This window comes from Lynx rufus, unplaced genomic scaffold (assembly GCF_022079265.1).
Source record: "Lynx rufus isolate CCGP_SWC_20201006 ecotype Redwood Valley unplaced genomic scaffold, mLynRuf1.p SCAF_1, whole genome shotgun sequence".
Lineage (NCBI taxonomy): Eukaryota > Metazoa > Chordata > Mammalia > Carnivora > Felidae > Lynx > Lynx rufus.
The window spans coordinates 143,310,946-143,329,768 of record NW_025814823.1 but is presented as its reverse complement, the minus strand read 5'-3'; the positions used below and the strand labels follow the sequence as shown (position 1 = coordinate 143,329,768).

Here is an 18,823-nt window from a genome sequence, read left to right as displayed (position 1 = left end):
GCTTTCTAGATCACATAAATAAGGCGGTTATTACCACAAATTCAGCTACCGTTAAAACGCTTCATTACAAATAGGAAGAGGCACTGGTACAGGGGTACACCATCTCTGAAGCCTGTTTATCATCTTATAGCAAAAGCACACCACCAACGCATTTTTTTCTTTTTATTTATTTTGAGAGAGGGAGAGAGAATCCCAAGTCGGCTCCGCACTGGGGAGGAGGGCTCGAACACACAGATGGTAAGATTATGACCTGCACCAGAATCAAGAGTCAGGTGCTCAACTGACAGAGCCACCCAGGCGCCCCACCAATGTTGTTTTAAACAAACAAAATGAAGTTAACTCAATAAATATCTTTTATTAAAGAAAAAGAGGAATATTGTTAAGCACCAAAACTGTATGTTGTTACATTGCATGTACAAGAGAAGGTGACTGCAATACTTGCTGTACAAGTACTTAACTCTGAAGTCGTAAGTGTAAAAAACAGGAAATACAAAGCAGTAATTACAATGCAGAAAAGTTGCACTAAAGAGCAAAAGGCAACAGTCAAAACAATTATTGGAGATTTCAGAGTATTGCTATAAATGCCTGCTTAGTTTTTTCTTTGTACTTTTAATACTTTAAAATATTATTAATGGAGCATATAAGTATTGTAAATTTGCAAGAGTGGCATTTACAATACACTGTGCATACTTCCATCTAATGTACGGTGTTAAAGCCATCTTTAAAAGCCAAGCACAATGTGCTAGTGTTTTGCTTCTACCATTGTAATATTGCACAAAGCTAGTAAATAGTGAATTGGTCTGCCATTGTAATTTTCATTGAACCAGAAAGGCTAAAAAACATGTCAGTTTCATTAGCCCTTATGGGCTTTCATCATGCAAAATGATCTGTAGCCTTCGAATTTTCACAAATAATATATATATTATGGTTTCACACTTGGCAAGACATACAGTACAGTAAGAAACTCAGTGAGACAGTGTTGATTCTGTCCTAGTCGAAGAAGTCAGAAGTCACTGTCTGGGTTGTATCGTCTACCCCTCTTGGTTCACAATTGAAGGGAAAATGCCATCTTGTGATCATGAAGACTTCTTAAAACCAATGTAATTAGTATTGGGAAAAGCTATAACTTGTTACACTCTTTGATAGTTAACCATAGAACATGCAAGTTAAAAAAAAAAAAACCCAAACTTCCCTTGTTAAAATTCAGCTCTATAACCAACACCCATACCTTTCTGTATACATCTAAAAATCACTTTGCACAGCCTTTCCTATCCACCCTTAATTCCCCCAAATTGAGGCACTCTTATAACCGACTTTAAAAAAACAAAACAAAAAAAACAGAAAAACTTTCCCTTACCTCTCAAAACAAATGACTGCTTTGAGATTCAGTGTGAAAGAGCATTGATACAATATTTAACATGTCAACCTCAGAGGTATTTTCTGTACATGCACCTTAGTGGCATAATTATAGAGGGAAGGGGAGAAACATTTAGAAATTTGGATTCTCAATTCCTCAAATACCAAGCTGTACATTTACTGTGGGCAAAACATTTTAGAATGAACACATCTTCAAAATAACCCAATGGGCAAACATTTCTCTCTCTCTCTCTCTCTCTCTCTCTCTCACACACACACACACACACACACACACTCAGTCTCCAAATTCCCTCTCACCATAAAAAAACCCTGTTTACATACATGATAGTTTAGGCAGCAATATAAACTCATTTTTTAAGAAAAGCTTTTAAATTAGATTATTTATAGGATAAAAAATACCATTGCTTTATTTTACAAAGCAATTTAAGCAGAGGTTCCTCCTCATGTGCTTTAACTAAAGAGCACTTTGTAGCAAAGTTCAGAAGTAACTACTGAATTGTTCAGCAGCACTAAATCAATGCAACACGCTCCAACAGTAAGTAAGGTGCTTCTACTTTTTTTACCTCTTCCCTCTGAAATCAATCGTGCTGGCCCATCCTCTAGCACTAAGCATAGCTCTTCTAAGCAATAAAGGTGAAATAAAATCTGTTTATAATGCACATTTAACTTTACATTATCATTTAAATTCAGTGCAAGAGTTAGGGACAACTTATTAGGGTTTCTGTTCTCCTTATCAAATGGTTGCATGTTAACAATGCATCTGCCACGATTTTTAAATGTTTTACAGCTGTTCAAGAAGATTTCTTAAAATAAACCTGGTAAAGCATATGAAATTTCAACTCCCTGATAAGGCCGTCATGGACCCATTAGTGCTTTACAGATTGCTATCTCATGATACGTGTAAGTTTTCTTTTTTTTTTTTTTTTTTTAAACCTGTACTTAGTGAAAGAAAAACTTTCCTTAGGCTAAAAGCACGGATTCACATTTATACACAAACTCAATGAATGCAATTAAAAAATGGCATCTTAGGGAATGTATAAAATTGTGTTAATTGTATCCTGGTCCCATTCCAAACAGAGGATGCTGCCCGTTCATTTTTGTTCCACTGATATGAGTTTTAATTCTTGGTGCCTGCTATGATCTAAGTATGCTTTACAATTTAACACTCTTTTATCGCAAAGTGGTCGTGCCATGTTACCTAATATTGGTACACAGTTCAGCTTCGTAGAAACAAGGATTTCCACCCCCCCCCCCCCCCATTATACAGAGTAAATGAAAGTGCTGAAGATTTTCTATGGTTTCACATAATGAGAAAAAACCCAGATTCCCGCTGTGGAAATCCTACACCTGATCCACTCTTAGAGCTGTGCCTAGTTGTTTTAAAAATACACATTAAGAAATCTTTCAGTTCTGCAATGAAGAACTAGGGAATGATTGTTTTCAATACTACTCACCAACTCAAAACCTATAAAACATACAGCAAACAAGACAACTGCTCATCTTTTAAAAATCCTCTTTAGCCAGGCCTTTTGTCATACTGCTACCCCACGGTACCCCCCATATTGGAGATGGGTAGGAATACGTTTTCTGTGTGCCACACTGGCTATATACACAACAGTTTGAGTATTAAGTGGCACTCAAGTGGGCAGTAACATTAGCCTTACAATACCCCCAAGTTATCTATTTGTTTCCCCACTTAAAATATACTGCAGTCGAGACTAGACTGATAAATCAACTCCTAAACTGATTCGGCATAAGCAAGCAGCTGTTTGTGTATTCTTATGACAAATGATACACTGAGATAAAACTATCAAATATTTTAAACCATATAAATAGTACAGGCAAGTCCAGTACTTGAAACATGATCACCTGTAAATGTCATCCTAACTAAATATATAAAACCTTAATGTAAAGCGCAAAAATGCTCATTTTTTTTTTAAGGGCAGGTGGAGAAAAGGGGAATTTAACCATGCTTACATAATTTTGTTGGGTTCCAAAACCTCTTTAAAATTAACAGGTTGGGGGGAGAAAATAAAATTAACACGAGGATTCAACTGGTAATGTCATCTTGGACAAATGGACTGGAGTTATTTGAAATTTTAGCATTATTTACGAGCTCCAAAGGATGGTGATCTGCACTAACTTGTACTTCTGTGGAAGGAGGAATCGGAATCTTAAGGACAGAAGATACGTGTACTGGAAAAGTTACTCAGCAGAGAATAAGCACAGCTGGTTGCTAACAAGACCGCACTTTAACCTGCTCATCATCAAGTGAGATGCCCTTCATGGAGTGCCACAGTGGGATGCTCTCACAGGTATGGATGCACCTCCAAAAGATTCACAGGGGTCTGTACCCCTCCAGTATTTGCCAGAGACTTACTAGAACATGGCTGTGAAAGACAAGTCACAAGACCCATTTCTAAGAGAACCTGTCTTTTGATGGAATCCCAGCTCTAACACTAAATGGGGAGCAATTCCTGGCATAGAAAAATCCCAGTGCTTTTGCTGTATGTTTAATATTAGGTTCTCCTGTATTTTTCAGAATGTCAATGGATGAAAAAACGAACTGATCCATAAGCATCCAGAGGTTTGAAACTGATACATGATTTTTTAAAGGTTTGCAAACTTGCTTAAAAAAAAAAAAATCAAACCAATCAGTCTTTGGTTGAAAAGAATGCTTCAGTTCTGTACTGAAGGAAACGGGAGGAGGGGAGGGTCCACACACACCTCCCCGCTGTGAGATGAACATTAAAATATATATCTCGCGTACAGATGTAATCTTCCAAGATAAGAAGTGGGAATAAAACATGAATAAAATATGAAACATGTGAAAATGCTGTGCAAAAGCTCCTACTCATCAGTAAGCAGGAAGTTTTCTCCTTAATTATTTTAAAGGAAGTAACATCTTAAAGGGACAAATCTGTGAGCATTTTTTTTTCTCCCCATGAAAACCACTTTATACACATTCAAGGACTTTTACTCTAGGACTGCTTTTCTGGGTCTAGACCAGAGAAATGCCTCAGAAAAAATAAAAGTTCTTTTTGGTTCCTCAGTCCTTAACTCCCTTCATATAAAGGCCAACATGTGTCTTATACAGAATTACACTCTACAGAATACTATAGACTGGGTCCAACAGATCTACCTTCGGTCAAGCCCCCAGCAGTCCTGCTGAGAATTCATAATGGCTCCTTTCACAAAAATGCATCTTTCAGGACTCCAATACAGCAAAATCAGCACCTAGAACTTTATGCCTATATTTTAAAAAGTCTCCTGACAGTAACAAAGGCTCTCTCCCAAAATCCCACTCAAAACATGTGAGGATAGTAAAATGCCAGCCCAGAAGGCTTTTCTGCCTGTCTAGTTTCTAAATTATTTGTAGAGCACATTTCACTGTGGAGCATAACAAAGAGAAACTTAAATGTGCCCGTTACAAAGATTTAAGATCAGCATCCCTATTACTGAATCCTCTTTTTTGATTCTCAATAGGAAAGTCATGTTGCGTTACACTAATCAAGCAATCGTTCAAACAAAAAGACTAAAAATAATTTGAAATATTATCAAGTTACAAAGTATTGCTTTTCATACACAAAGTTGCACATGAAATTCAAACTATTATAAATTCACAATTATGAAGAGCTATTTAAAAGCATGGAAATTTTTACTTCAAAACCTTACAAAGTGTAAGAGTGTGTGGTCTTTTAAAAATATGCCATGGTAAATCTATCATGTTGTGGTAAACACATTAAATGCATCTCTGTGGTTATGTTATCTTTTCAGATGTTGAACATCTTTAAAATGTGAACATTTTCAGTGCATTTCCACCTGATTCTTTCCAATTCCTGTCCTATAGCTATCATGATACACTTCTTTTTCAGAGTGCTGCACTATTTATATAAGCTGGTATGGAAGAGGTGCTGTCTTTTCAAGCAGAGGACTATTCAGTGCACTTAAAGATGGATTTCAAAGCAGACTCAATACAGCTCACAGTAGATCTCTGTCAACCCAGTGTTCTTCCAACTCAGAGCAACCCCTAGCTTTACTGGCCACTACAAGGATGTAACTGGGTGGACAGGAGGGGAAGGTGCTTAAAAAAACCAGGCATGTCCAGAAGGCCTTTTCTTCACTGCATCAGGAGCACTGCACATCTAAAACTCATGTTAACCACCAACTACTGGAATGACTGGAAAAGCGATAACTTGCCAACTGTGCCTCCGTTTTTTCACACCACTGTGCCAATACACTTTGCATCTAATGGAATCCAATTGGGAAATCGCATGTTTAAAATTTTGTTGTCCAAAACAGTAAGAACTGATCTTCAACTGTATTTTTTCTTTCTGTTGAGTCACCTGTTTAGAAAAAAAATAATACAATGTATTAAAAAATGATGGCTTATTAAGGTCAGTGTGTATATATATGTTACCACACAACTTCTGTAACACCCAGATGAACACTGATAAATAGCTTAGAAATACCCATTTGTAGAAACAGCATACAGGAGACACTTTAAAAAAAAAAAAAAGGATACATTTCTATTCATAAAACAGTAAAAATGAAAATAATCTGAATATGGATTTTGATCACATAAGGTTGTAGGGTAGATTCACTTTTATTTCTTCTACTAACATTTTATGTCAAAAATATACGGTAAAAAGGAAAAAACAGTCTAAACTATTGGCGTCAAACTGCCAGTGTAGTAAGAATTGTTAAATGATATTTTAAAAAATCACTAGACTGTGAGTTTTTGTTATACTGCTATTTAGAGGATAGGATTAGTACTGGTCTTTAAAGGGATCCTTGTGGTAGGGCTTTTTAAGTTTCAGAATAGTTGTGTTTGAGATCCATGGCTTACATATGGCATAGGAATAATTCTTTGAAAGACCTACTTGGCAGATAAAAACAGACATGCATTATTAGTTCTACATTATTTAATGCTATAGCTACATGTGGCTTTTGAGCACTTGAAATGTGGCTAGTCTGAGAAAATGGATTTTTAATGTGATTTAAATTGAAATCTGAAGCAGCATAAAATATTTGTTCATTAAATATAATTTTATTGTTTTGGTAAGACATTTCACATTTAACCACTGAATACTTAGCATCAACACTGAGATGTGCTACTAGTTAAAATACACACTGGATTTTGAAGACCCAGGTACAAAACAAATGTGAAATACCTCGTGAATTTTTGATAGCGATAACATGTTGAAACATACGATTTTGGATACATCATATAAAATAAGTATTAATGAAATCAATTTCACATGTTTCTTTTTACCTTTTTAATGTGACTTGAACTGTTTAAATTCCATCCATCCCTCAAACTGTATTTCTAACAGACAGTATTATCATAGTTACTTCATAACTTTATGAAGGAACCCACAGAAAACAAAATAGAAAATAAAAAGCTTATATATGTATTTCATTCCATTTAGAAATTTCCTTCAAGGACACTATTACCTATGGCTATCCCAAGAAGAGTTTTCAAGAAAGACAAAGCAGAACAGGATATCTTCACTTTCTACTTCATGAAGTTTTGAGTTAGTTAGTTAGTTAGTTAGTTAACAAGAGACAGAGTGTGAGCAGGGGAGAGAGAGAGACACAGAATCTGAAGCAGGCTCCAGGCTCCAAGCTGTCAGCACAGAGTCCGACGCGGGGCTTGAACCCATGTATGTGAGATCATGACCTGTGCTGAAGTTGGGACACTCAAGCAACTGAGCTACCCAGGGACCTCGAGAAATTATCTTCTTTGAAGAGCTAATGGTTTAAAATCTTAAACTAGGGGTGCCTGGGTGACTTGACCAGTTAAGTGTGCAACTCTTGATTTCAGCTCAGATCATAATCTTACCGTTCATGAGTTCTAGCCCTGCCGTTGGGCTCTGCGTTGGCAGTGTGGAGCCTGCTCAGGATTGATTCTCAATCTCCCTCTCCCTCTGCCCCTCCCCCCTGCTCTCTCTCTGAAAAAGAAACAAAAAAATATTTAAAATCTACAAAAAACTGACTAATAGGAAATACAAATTATAGCCTGTTTAGCCATCTGTAGAGAAGCCATCTAAAAGTTCAGTCTTTAAAAATGATTTCCCAAGGGGCACCTGAGTGGCTCAGTTGGTTAAGTGTCTGACTCCGGCTTAGGCCATGATCTCACAGTTCGTGGGTTCAAGCCCCACATTGGGCTCTGTGCTGACAGCTCAGATCCTGGAGCCTGCTTCGGATTCGGTGTCTCCTCCTCTCTCTGCCCCTCTCTTGCTTGGCCTCTGTCTCCCTCTCAAAAATAAACATTAAAAAAAAAATTTTTTTTTTTTTAATGATTTCCCAAGACCACAAGACAAGGCAGTGAGAATAGCTCCTTTATCACTGCCTGCTCAAATTGGTGGGGATCACAACTAGTCTATGGTTTGCTTCTGGTGTAGGATGCATTGTTTTTTGTTTTGTTTTGTTTTTAAGTGACTTTGCAGATATCTGAGCTCATACATTTTCTGGGACCATTTCATTGTTTCTCTCAACATTCTAACACATACAACAGTCATAAATAATCAGCCAAAAAAGAGAGTTTTTAGGCAACTTTCAAAGTGATATTCATCCTGGGCATATTCTTAACATCTGCTGTAAGGGTAAATTAGCAGCCCAAAGCTATAAATAACCATGGAGGCACTTGAACATACAAAATGCTGCTGCAATGTCTATGTCTTCGGTAGGATCCGGTGAGATGGCAGAAAACAGAAATGATGGGCTGGCCTGAGCAACAGCAGGTGGGTCACATACCCCAACTGGGCTACTGTGGGCAGCTGTATCAAAAGGACTAGACACTCGCTTATATGAAGGCCCAATCTGTGCTAAGATGGTAGTTTTAGGCATAGGCTTAGCAGCTCACTGAGAAGCTTCAAGCAGGAGACAAGACGACAGGTAACAAGCACTGTAAAGTGGGAGACAATCTACAAGATTGAAAAAGATTCCCAGTCAGACACCCTGAGTCTCTAGCACTGAGTACACACAATAATATATTTGCTATCTTCTATAAAGCACAGTGTACATATGTTAAGCACAAATGGTTTGAAATTATTTTGGGATTCAAAAACACTGAATCATACAACATGATCATTAGGGCCTCTATAAATAACAGGGGGAAAAAGATACCAACAGCCCAATACCCATGGCATAACACTGGTGCTATCAAATGTTGTCTGGAGCATAACCACTTACTGAGATTTTTCACCCCCATTTTGTTAAAGCTACTGACAGTAGATGCTGAAGGGAAGTGGTACAGATGAGAGTATAATACAGGAACATCTAAATTTTCCTGATGGCCCCATGCCCAAAAGGAACAAGTTAAACTGCTGTTAGTAGTATTTTATTTGATATATCCAAAACTATCTTTTAGCATGTAATCAGTATAAAAAAATTAATGACATACTTTACCTTTTCTGTATGGAGTTTTCAAAAGCCACATGTATGCCTGCATATACCTCAGATCTACTCAGAATTCACAGGAGTGAAAGCCAGGAATCTGCATTTTTAATAATCTCTCAGGGAATTCTTACCATCAGGCATGCTTAAAAAGCACTGGCTAATAAGTAAGTTTATTATTCCTTTATCTATTCCCCTTCCAGAACTATGAGTCTACCAGTTTGGTGAATATTGTGAAGCCCACAGAAATAGTCCATCAAGAGAGCAATTAAGATGCTTAATAGAATATATCTGCATAGTTGCATTACAGTTTGCACAAATTATATAATTTCAGTTATGACTAATATCAGTTCTCTATATACTATATATAGCATGTTATCTTTACTGACTCTATATTTAGCAGAATTTGTGCCATAGTACTATGTAATTAGCTTCCTAAAATGTGGTAGAGTAACAACTCTATTACTTTAGGAAAATGTCCAATGTGTAACCAATACCATGGGCATACCCAATAAGGTATGCATATGCTTATTACATGTTTGTTATTTTAGCTGCAATTTTATCTGGATTATGCAGTAACTATGATAAACCTTAAAATGATAATTTTAACCTTAATTTTAAAGGCTTAGAAAGCTAAATAACCAAACAATGCAGTAATTTTTCTGGATTGATCTCAGACAATTCCTTTCTGGGCAGCTGAGCAGTTATCACAATTCAAGGGAGCAAGCACCTGAGTGGATCAGTTGGTTGGGGTCCTACTTCGACTCAGATCATGATCTCACAGTTCCTGAGTCTGAGCCCCACATAGGGCTCCTTGATGACAGCTCAGAGCCTAGAGCCTCCTTCAGATTCTGTGTCTCTTCCTCTCTCTGCCCCTCCCCCACTCATTCCCTCTTCCTCCCTCTCTCAAAATGAACATTAAAAAAAAAAAAAATCAAAATTCAATATATATAACAGTTTGTACCTGAAATACTTTGGTGAGGAAAGAGCTTTTGGGTTTTAAAGTAAGAATAAGACTGCCACCTTACTGGAATCAGTCTATCCTCTTTATTTGGGCTATACTGTAGAAATTTTTAATGAGCAGGTATAAACCTGGCATTTATATAACAATATCTTTGAAAAGTGCTTTACTGTTTGTTAGGTTTCTAGAAACTACACAAAACCTGAAGTTTACAGATCTATGGTCGATTCTATAGCTGAGCTATATAACAATAAACCTCATCAATAAAATATAACAGACCTCATCATCCACTATTAGTGAATGCTACTAAAGAAATTAAGACCATTTACTTGTTAGTTTTCCCAATCTGTGCAGGGTAAAGCCTCCTCTTCATCCTCTGACTCAGGGGACGCTTCTTTGATTCTTCTAAGAGCTTCATGGATGCTCCGTGTTAGAGGATCTGTGTCAGGCAAAAGTGTGAAGGATTCTCTCAAAACTTCCTTCTGTACCTTCTTCAATTTCACCCCTTTCCGTATTTGTGCCAAGATGTTATTACTATCATCTTCATCAGGAAAAGGAGGCAGAGTTCGCTGTTCAACCTTTTTCAGATGAAAACTACCACGCTTCAAGGAAGCTAGCACCTCATCCATGGGTGAGCTCACTTTATAAAATGAAAGAGAAGAATTACAGTTAGGATCACAATTAGAGTCAAACTGATAACCTCTAGACTTTAGGACTGTGATAGCCAAGGACACTGAAAACAAAATGAACCATGAACCATGGACAGGTGTGCCAAAAACGCATGAAATACCAATTGTACTTGTTTTAAAAAAAAAAAAAAAAAAAAAAAAAAAAAAAAAAAAAAAAAAAAAAAAAAAAAAAAAAAAAAAAAAAGCCGGGCACTCCTGGATGGCTCAGTCGGTGAAGCCTCCAACTTCGATTCAGGTCATGATGTCACAGTTCCTGAGTCCGAGTCCCAAGTCGGGCTCTGTGCTGACAGTTCAGAACATGGAGCCTGCTTCGGATTCTGTGTCTTCCTCTCTCTCTGCCCCTCCCCCGCTCTCTCTCTCTCTCTCTCTCAAAAATAAAACCTAAAGGAAAAAAGCCAGACTCAACTTCGAAATGAGTATTTTCATAATTTCCCCTTAAGACACCTAAGCAGACTGGGAGCTGGGAGGTAGTCTTTAGGAATTTCATAGCTGAGACTCCTAAAGGCACCAGCACAATCTAAATTCAGAGAGCAATTTGAGTTACAAATGTAATTTTAAAGAACTAAGTTTTGATCCAGTATGTTTTTTTTTTTAAGAGATTTTATTTTGTTTTTGTCTGTTTTTTAAGTAAACTCTACCCCTGATGTGGGGCTCAAATGCACAACACTGAGATCAAGAGTCACATGCTCTACCGACGGAGCCAGCCAGGTGCCCCTACTACGATGATTGTTCTGTTTTACCATTTAGTTGTTTTACATATGAAATTCTCCAGTTATGGTAAGAAATATTTTACTAAACGGTCTCTCAGATTAAAATGTCATATGCAAATTGTTTTATATAATGTTCTCCCAATGAAAGCTACAGACAGGGATTATTCTCTGTTCTTTTCAAAAAGAGCTTTATTAAGGCATATCGGACACACAATAAATTGTCTATATTACTCCCTATCTTTCCTTGTGTGTTTTTTTTTTTTTATACAAAGAGTGTATCAAGGCCCTCAATAAATATGTGACCAAATGTTGCATGGTCCTACCAAAGCCATCTTAGTGTTGACAGCCCTTCCCAACTGTCTTACTTTTTCTGTGAATACTGTGCTTGTATTTCCTAGGTTTAAAATCAGATTTTTGGGGTGCCTGGGGGATTCAGTTGGTTAAGCATCCAACTCTTGGGGTGCCTGGGTGGCTCAGTCGGTTGAGCGTCCGACTTCAGCTGAGGTCATGATCTCACGGTTCGTGAGTTCAAGCCCCGTGTCAGGCTCTGTGCTGATGGCTCAGAGCCTGGAGCCTGCTTCGGATTCTGTGTCTCCTTCTCTTTCTGCCCCTCCCCCGCTCATATTCTGTCAATCTCTCTCTCAAAAATAAATAAGCATTAAAAAAATTTAAAAAAAAAAAAAAGCATCCAAGTCTTGATTTTGACTCAAGTCATGATCTTATGGTTGGTGACACTGAGCCCTGCATTAGGCTCTATGTTCACAGCAAAGAGCCCGCTTGGGATTTTCTCTTTCCCTTTCTCTCTGCCCCTCCCCTGCTTGTGCACATGTGCACTCTCTCAAAAATACATTTAAAAAATGATAAAAGGAAGTCAGATTTTCTTCTTAACACAAAAGGAGCCACTTACTATTATTACCAGTTAGATTAAGTACTACCTCAGAATATATAATTTTTAAAACATCCCTAAGAACTCAAGAAGGTACACATTTGTGTCTAGGCTCATTTGTTGATGTGGGTTGGTAGAATTCTGCCAGGCTGTGACTTTGAAACCTATTTGCAATCAAATAATGCCCAAAATAAAATAATGTTTTAAGCTTTGTTGGGTCCTATGAAATACAAGGGCCTTTGATTATGACTCACTTTACTCAACAGATTAAAAGTGTGTTTCTAACTTACCTCTCCTCCTCTGCAAACCTTCAGCAGTCTTTTTGAGCTTCTTCCTGGCACTGACCAGCTGACTACTGTCAAAGAGATGTGCTGAGGGGGCACTCGCAGACTTGGGGATCCTCTTCTCATTCGCCTCTGTTCTAGGCAGACCTTTCTCCAGTGTCTCTGGGGAGGTGTCTTTAGCAACAGGCAGAGGTGGTGGTGGGGGAGGGGGAGGAGGCGGTGGCGGGGGAGGTGGTGTTGGAGGAAGAGGTGGGGGGAGTGGATCTATGGTAACGGAACCTGGTTCGAGGTCAGTATTATTCAAAAGTGGAAGAGAAACAGTGGGCGGCAGTTCAGAGGTAACACCACTGAGAGGTAATGAAGCGGCTTCAAGTTGTGCTAGCGAAGTATCTTCAAGGTGTGCAAGGCTTTGGGCTTCTGTTTTGTGTGACGACCCAAGCTCGCCTATTCCTTCCTCTGCCTTTGCGCTTTTCTCTTCTACCTGTAGTGCTCCTGGCAGAGAGTCACACTGGTCCTCACAGGGCACAGGACTGGCTGTGCTTCTTCTTCTTGCATGAGCCAGTCGCAATCTGGTTGATTTAAGTATGACTTGGCCAGGGTACCTCTAAAAAAGTAGAAGTGATTGTAACTGGTCAAATTAGTTTACAACAATCAATGAACTGATGGCTATTTTCTCCTTCAGGTCCAAGATGTTGTTTCGGAGCTGTTGTGATTTCAGGGGGAAATTCTTTGATACAGTTATACAGAAGACCAGAATACCAAAGCATAATCCCTTTCAACAGCCGTCATCCAACTCTATTTGCTTATCAAATCTTTTATCAAGGCCCTATTCCCTCTTATCCACTTAAGAAGTCAACTATTCAAAATTACCACAGGATTTAAAAAAGATCTTTAATTAGTGAAATTACTAGCTTAAGTGGAAAAATAATAGCAATATAAAATATCAAACATCAATGCTATTGGGGCGCCTGGGTGGCCCAGTTGGTTAAGCGTCCAACTTTGGCTCAGGCCATGATCTCGTGGTCTGTGAGTTTCAGCCCCATGCCAGGCTCTGTGCTGACAGCTGAGGGCCTGAAGCCTGCTTTGATTGCGTGTCTCCCTCTCTCTCTCTCTCTCTTTCCCTCCCCCATCTGCACTCTCACTCAACATTAAACATTAAAAAAATGGTTTTAATACATGCCATTGGTATATACTAAGCTATGGAACTATTAGTTTCTTAGTTTCTTACATGTATTTTCAAATGCTTACAGATTAAAACATTAATCTTTTTAAAAAGTTTCTTGGCATTTAAAAAAACTCTCAAAACAGTATGTACATTTTATGATGGAAGGAGAGGGAATAAAATTTTTCAAGTACTGACATACATAACTCTCATTCTTTTATTATAATAAAACCTAGCATTAATGGATTTGGTGAACAACATTTACTCAACACAGGGTGGTCCACAACCACCATATACTCTCTTCACTATAATACTAAGAGGATTTCATCAAAAGCTTCCTGCACCTATAAGGTGATCCCTCGGCACAGACAATGGAAGTAGATTCCTGAGCACTTATGACAACTGCCAAACCATTTCTGACGTAAGCTGATCCATTCTCTAATTCTGCCACTGGTCCCTCCCACAGATTATCACCGTAAGGTTACTGAATGTGTTCTGGTGACAAGTTCATGCCTAAAATGGACAGTCACTTGTGAGCCTATTAATTTTATAAAACTCAAGAAGAATTCAGGTTTGCCAGAGGCCCTGACCACTCCTCTTACACTACTAAAGTGGAAGGCCAACGGCACAAGAATATTAATTCCAGATACAACTGGAAGAAGGGCAGCCCTGTAATCAAACATTAATTTAAAATTTTATTTTCTAAATAATAAAAGGGAAAACCAAGTTTTTATCATAATCTTGTAACACGAGTGTGTATGCAGCTCTGCTTGAAAAGCAATGAAAAACAACAGATGGGCCATACTTTTATTACCTGTTTAAAAGTTCGAAGTCTGTCCAAAGTTCTTTGTCTCTCTTGGCTAACCCAGGCACTTTTTCTTTCTTCTTCATCATGTAATTTTTCTCTCTTCTGATAAAAAATTAATAATAATTCCATTATGATGTGTCCCATTCATTTTTATTATTAATAGGGAAAAAAAGAGAGCTCTCCCAGTTAAGTAAAATGGATAACTCCAATGAATGATTCATTAAACAGTGTTTATGGCATGAAACTACCAGTTTTAAATAGAAATCATGATTTTAAAATCCAGAATGATACGCTGACAAAAACAATACTGTTTCATTTTTGCATTTACCCACAATTAAAGATGTTTGCGCTGAAATAAAGTCAAATTTTCTCTGAACTAAAAAATGTTCCTGTAGGGTTGTGGCTTCAACAGCTTAAGTGTAAAATACCTGTAGCTGCTATATTCTGCTAAATTAAATAGTTGACCTTAAAAACAAAATCAGCAACCACCTGGCCAGTAATTTAGACACTGCACCTTAGTTCAACCAACATAACCAGCAGCTAGAAAAAGTATTTCTTGCATTTTACATGAATCATTTGGCTCAATATCACCCCTTAAAGTTGGGAGTTATCAGCACAGAAATTTAAAATTTTTTCCCATGTTAATGCTAACCAGTGCAGCAACTGTGGAAAACAGTATGGAGGCACCTCAAAAAATTAAAAGCAGAGACTCCTGAGTGGCTCAGTCCAGGAAGCCACCCGACTCAGTTTCAGTTCAGATCATGATCCCAGAGTCGTGGGATCAAGCCCTGCATTGAGTTCCACACTGAGAGTGGAGCCTGCTTAAGATTCTGTGTCCCTCCCTCTGCTCCTCTACACCACTTGTGCATTTTCTCTTTCTAAAAAAAAAAAAAAAATTAATAAAAATAGAACTACTGTATTGTCTAGTAAGTAATTCCACTGCTGGGTATTTAACCAAAGAATACAAAAACACTAACTCAAAAAGAGATACACATCCCTATATTTATTGCACCATTATATACAATGGCCACATTATGGAAGCAGCCCAAGTGTCCATTAATGGATAAAGAAGGTGTGGTATATATACATGGAATGGAATGTTACTCAGCCACAAAAATAATGAAAATTTGCCATTTGCAGCGACATGGATGAAGCTACGGAGTATAATACAAAGTGAAAAAAAATCAGAAAAAGACAAGTATCATATGATTTCACTCATCTGTGGAGTTGAAGAAATTTAAAAAATGAGCAAAGGAAAAAACACAAATCAAGAAACAGACTCTTAACTACAGAGAACAAACAGATGGTTATCAGAGCAGGTCGGGGGGGGGGGGCGGATGAAATAGGTGAAGGGGATTAGGAGTACATTTCATTTATCACGACGAGCAGTGAGTAACGTAAAGAATTGGTGAATCACTATACTGTACACGGGAAACAAATAGAACGGTGTATATTAACTATACTGGAATAAAAAAAATTCTCTATACTGTTCAAACAATGAAAAGATATCTAATTACATCTCATTTTGCAGAATATTAAAAGGCTATCGAGCTATGCAGATAGGTTATGGCTTTCATTCCTACTTTGTTTTAAAAACTTGGAGATACCTCCTACAAGACCAGTTAATGTTGTGTGCACAGGACAGTGGTCTCCAGTGTGTCATTAACTTGTCTCTCTTCCACTCATCCTGTTCAAATTCAATCTTCCATTATTCCCTTACATTACTACCTCTCTTCTTCCCCACCAGCTCCTCTAGTCAGAGTTACTGCTTCATTTGTCGTGGATGACCACATTGGAATCTACAGGGTGACTTGAATCTTCAGGCACAAAGTGAACATCCTGTTTCAGAAAACTCTGTTGCACACTCATCACCTGGTAAAGTCACTGGACTTTCACAATAAACAAAGACTGAATATTCAGGCAGAAGACGGGTTGAGGGAAGGGAGACCTCACGCCTCTCGACAGCAACAACATTCAATGTCTCCAGAAGTTTGACAGAGAGAAAATATGGCACTGTGACCTAGACAAACTGTTTCTGACTTAGAAAGGAAATGGACAAGCATTCCCAAAATATGCCAAAACACAGTATGAGGACCATGAAACGTTCCGGAAGTAGTACCTTCATGAATGTTAACTAATGCCAAGAAAAATCAAAATAAAGTCAGGAATAGAAAAGTTGTGATAATCTATTTTGGTATTGATTTTTTTTCACATTTTCCTGTATTGCTTTAATCTTTTATAATGATGATGCATATCTCTTTATAAACACAATGAGGTTTCTTTTTAAAAACGTATAGGAATGGTAGAGAAGCACTTTTGCAAGCCAGTAATTAAAACTACTCATAATAGAAGGATTTTTAAAGAGTCAAGAAATTTAGAATGTTTATATATATATATATATATATATATATATATATATATAAATGTATGTATGTATATACACATACACACACACACATATATATACACATACACACAGCAAGATAATTACTCAGAAAAAAATTCACCTTGCTTAGATAACAGGACAGTATTACAAAATATTAACTAAAAAGCAAGAAAACTTTTATCAATTCACAGAGTAAAAAAGACAGCATGTAAAATACCATCTAAGAGAGGGGCACCTGGGTCCCTCCGTCAGTTAAGTGTACAACTCTTGATTTTGGCTCAGGCCATGAACTCATGGTTCGTGGGATCAAGCCCTGTACCCGGGCTCTGTGTTAACAGTGCAAACCTCCTTGGGATTCTCTCTCCCTCTCTCTCAGCCCCTCCCCTACTTACACTCTCTCTCTCAAAATAAATATTTAAAAATATACCACCCAAGAGAGTAAAATGGTAGGGGAAAAACTGCTTAAGATAAGGAAATACCATTCTTCCATGAAATGCTTACCAATTACGTGTCAGCCAGGCCCTATATTAAGCCCTAGGAGAGAAGCAGGAATGAGTAAGTGGTGGTGAGGTAAGTGGCAGGCATGTTAAGCAGAGAGGGTTAGCTGTCAAGCACCAAGGAAGAAACTGACCCTACTGGAGGAGGAGGTGGTGAAAAGGAGGATAGTGCCTAGAAGAAAGCACAAGCAGTAATCTCTTAAACATTGGTCTTAGCAACATTTTCTAGATAGGTCTCCTAAGGCAAAGGAAACAAAAGCAAAAATCAACTACTGGGGCTACACCAATATAAAAAGTTCTGGCAAAACCATCAACAGAACAAAGAGGCATCCTATTGAATCGAAGAATATATTTGCAAATGATATGTCCAATAAGGAGTTAATGTCCAAACTATATAAAGAATAGCAAGGAAAATAATAATCTGCTTTAAAAATGGGCAGAGGACATGCAAACGGCCGACACACGAAAACATGCTCAATGTCAGTAATTATCACTAATCATCAAGGAAATACAAATGAGTACCAAAATGACATATCACCTCACACCTGTCAGAATGGCTAGAATCAAAAAGAAGTAACAAGTGGTGGCAAGGATGTGGATAAAAGGAACCCTCATACACTGTTAGTGGGAATGTAAAATGGTACAGCCACTATGGAAAATAATATGGAGATTCCTCAAAAAACTAAAAATAGAAATACCCTGGGGCGCTTTGGTGGCTCAGTCGGTTGAGCATCCAACTTTGGTTCAGGTCATGATCTGATGGTTCGTGAGTTCAAGACCCACATCGGGCTCTACGCCGTCGTTCAGAGCCTGCTTGGGATTCCTACCCCCCCCCCCGCCCCCCACCATACAAAAGTCAGCTGCTTTCTAATATACTAGCAAGGAACATCTACTAGAGTTTGATATTAAAAACTATTTATATTACCATAAAAAAAAAGACTTAGGCATAAATCTAATAGTTTAGGTATAAATCTAGTAAAATACAATAAATGGGGAGCTATGCCTTGTTTACACATAGGAAGACTCAATATTGTTAAGGTGTCAATTATTCCCAAACTTGACCTACAGACCTCACATAATCCTAATCAACATCTCAGTCGCTTATTTTGTGGAGACTGACAAGCTGATTGTAAGGTTTCTTTGGAGAGGCAAAAGACTTAGATGAGAGAACACAGCACAAGAGATCCAAACACATTCAATCAACTGATCTTTAACAAAGGAGCAAAGGCAATCCAATGAAGAGAAGTAACAGCTTTTTAAACAAATGGTGTTGGAACTACTAGACATCCACCAAAAAAAAAAAAAAAAAAAAAAATTAGCCACAGACCTTACACTCTTCATGTACATCAACTCAAAACAGATCACAGACCTGAATGTAAAATGCAGAACTATAAAGCTCCAGCAACATAACCCAGGAGAAAATATAGATGACCTTGGTTTTGGTGAGGAGTTTTTAGATACAGCACCAAAAGTACAACTCATGAAAGAAATAACTGACAAGTTGGACTTCATTAACATTAAAATTAAAAAGTTCTATTCTGCAAGATAGGTTTTTAAGGGAATGGAAACACAAGCCAGAAATAGGGGAAAAAATACTTGCAAAGTCCAGAATACACAAAGAATTCTTAAAACTCAGTAATAAGAAAACAACCTAATTAAAAA

The 18,823-nt window shown here is 37.7% G+C and overlaps 1 protein-coding gene across 1 annotated transcript in view; it reads right to left on the bottom strand.

Annotated features, from left to right (window-relative positions):
* Positions 1-335: 335 nt before the first annotated feature.
* JMY (junction mediating and regulatory protein, p53 cofactor) overlaps positions 336-18,823 on the bottom strand; it is a 106,952-nt gene continuing 88,464 nt past the window's right edge. The window contains exons 8-11 of the mRNA XM_047088439.1: positions 14,285-14,380; positions 12,315-12,912; positions 10,069-10,379; positions 336-5,723 (exon numbers count right to left, since the gene is read on the bottom strand). Coding sequence (XP_046944395.1) covers positions 10,072-10,379; positions 12,315-12,912; positions 14,285-14,380 — 1,002 coding nt within the window. The 3' untranslated portion in view covers positions 336-5,723; positions 10,069-10,071. The remainder of the gene's footprint in view (positions 5,724-10,068; positions 10,380-12,314; positions 12,913-14,284; positions 14,381-18,823) is intronic.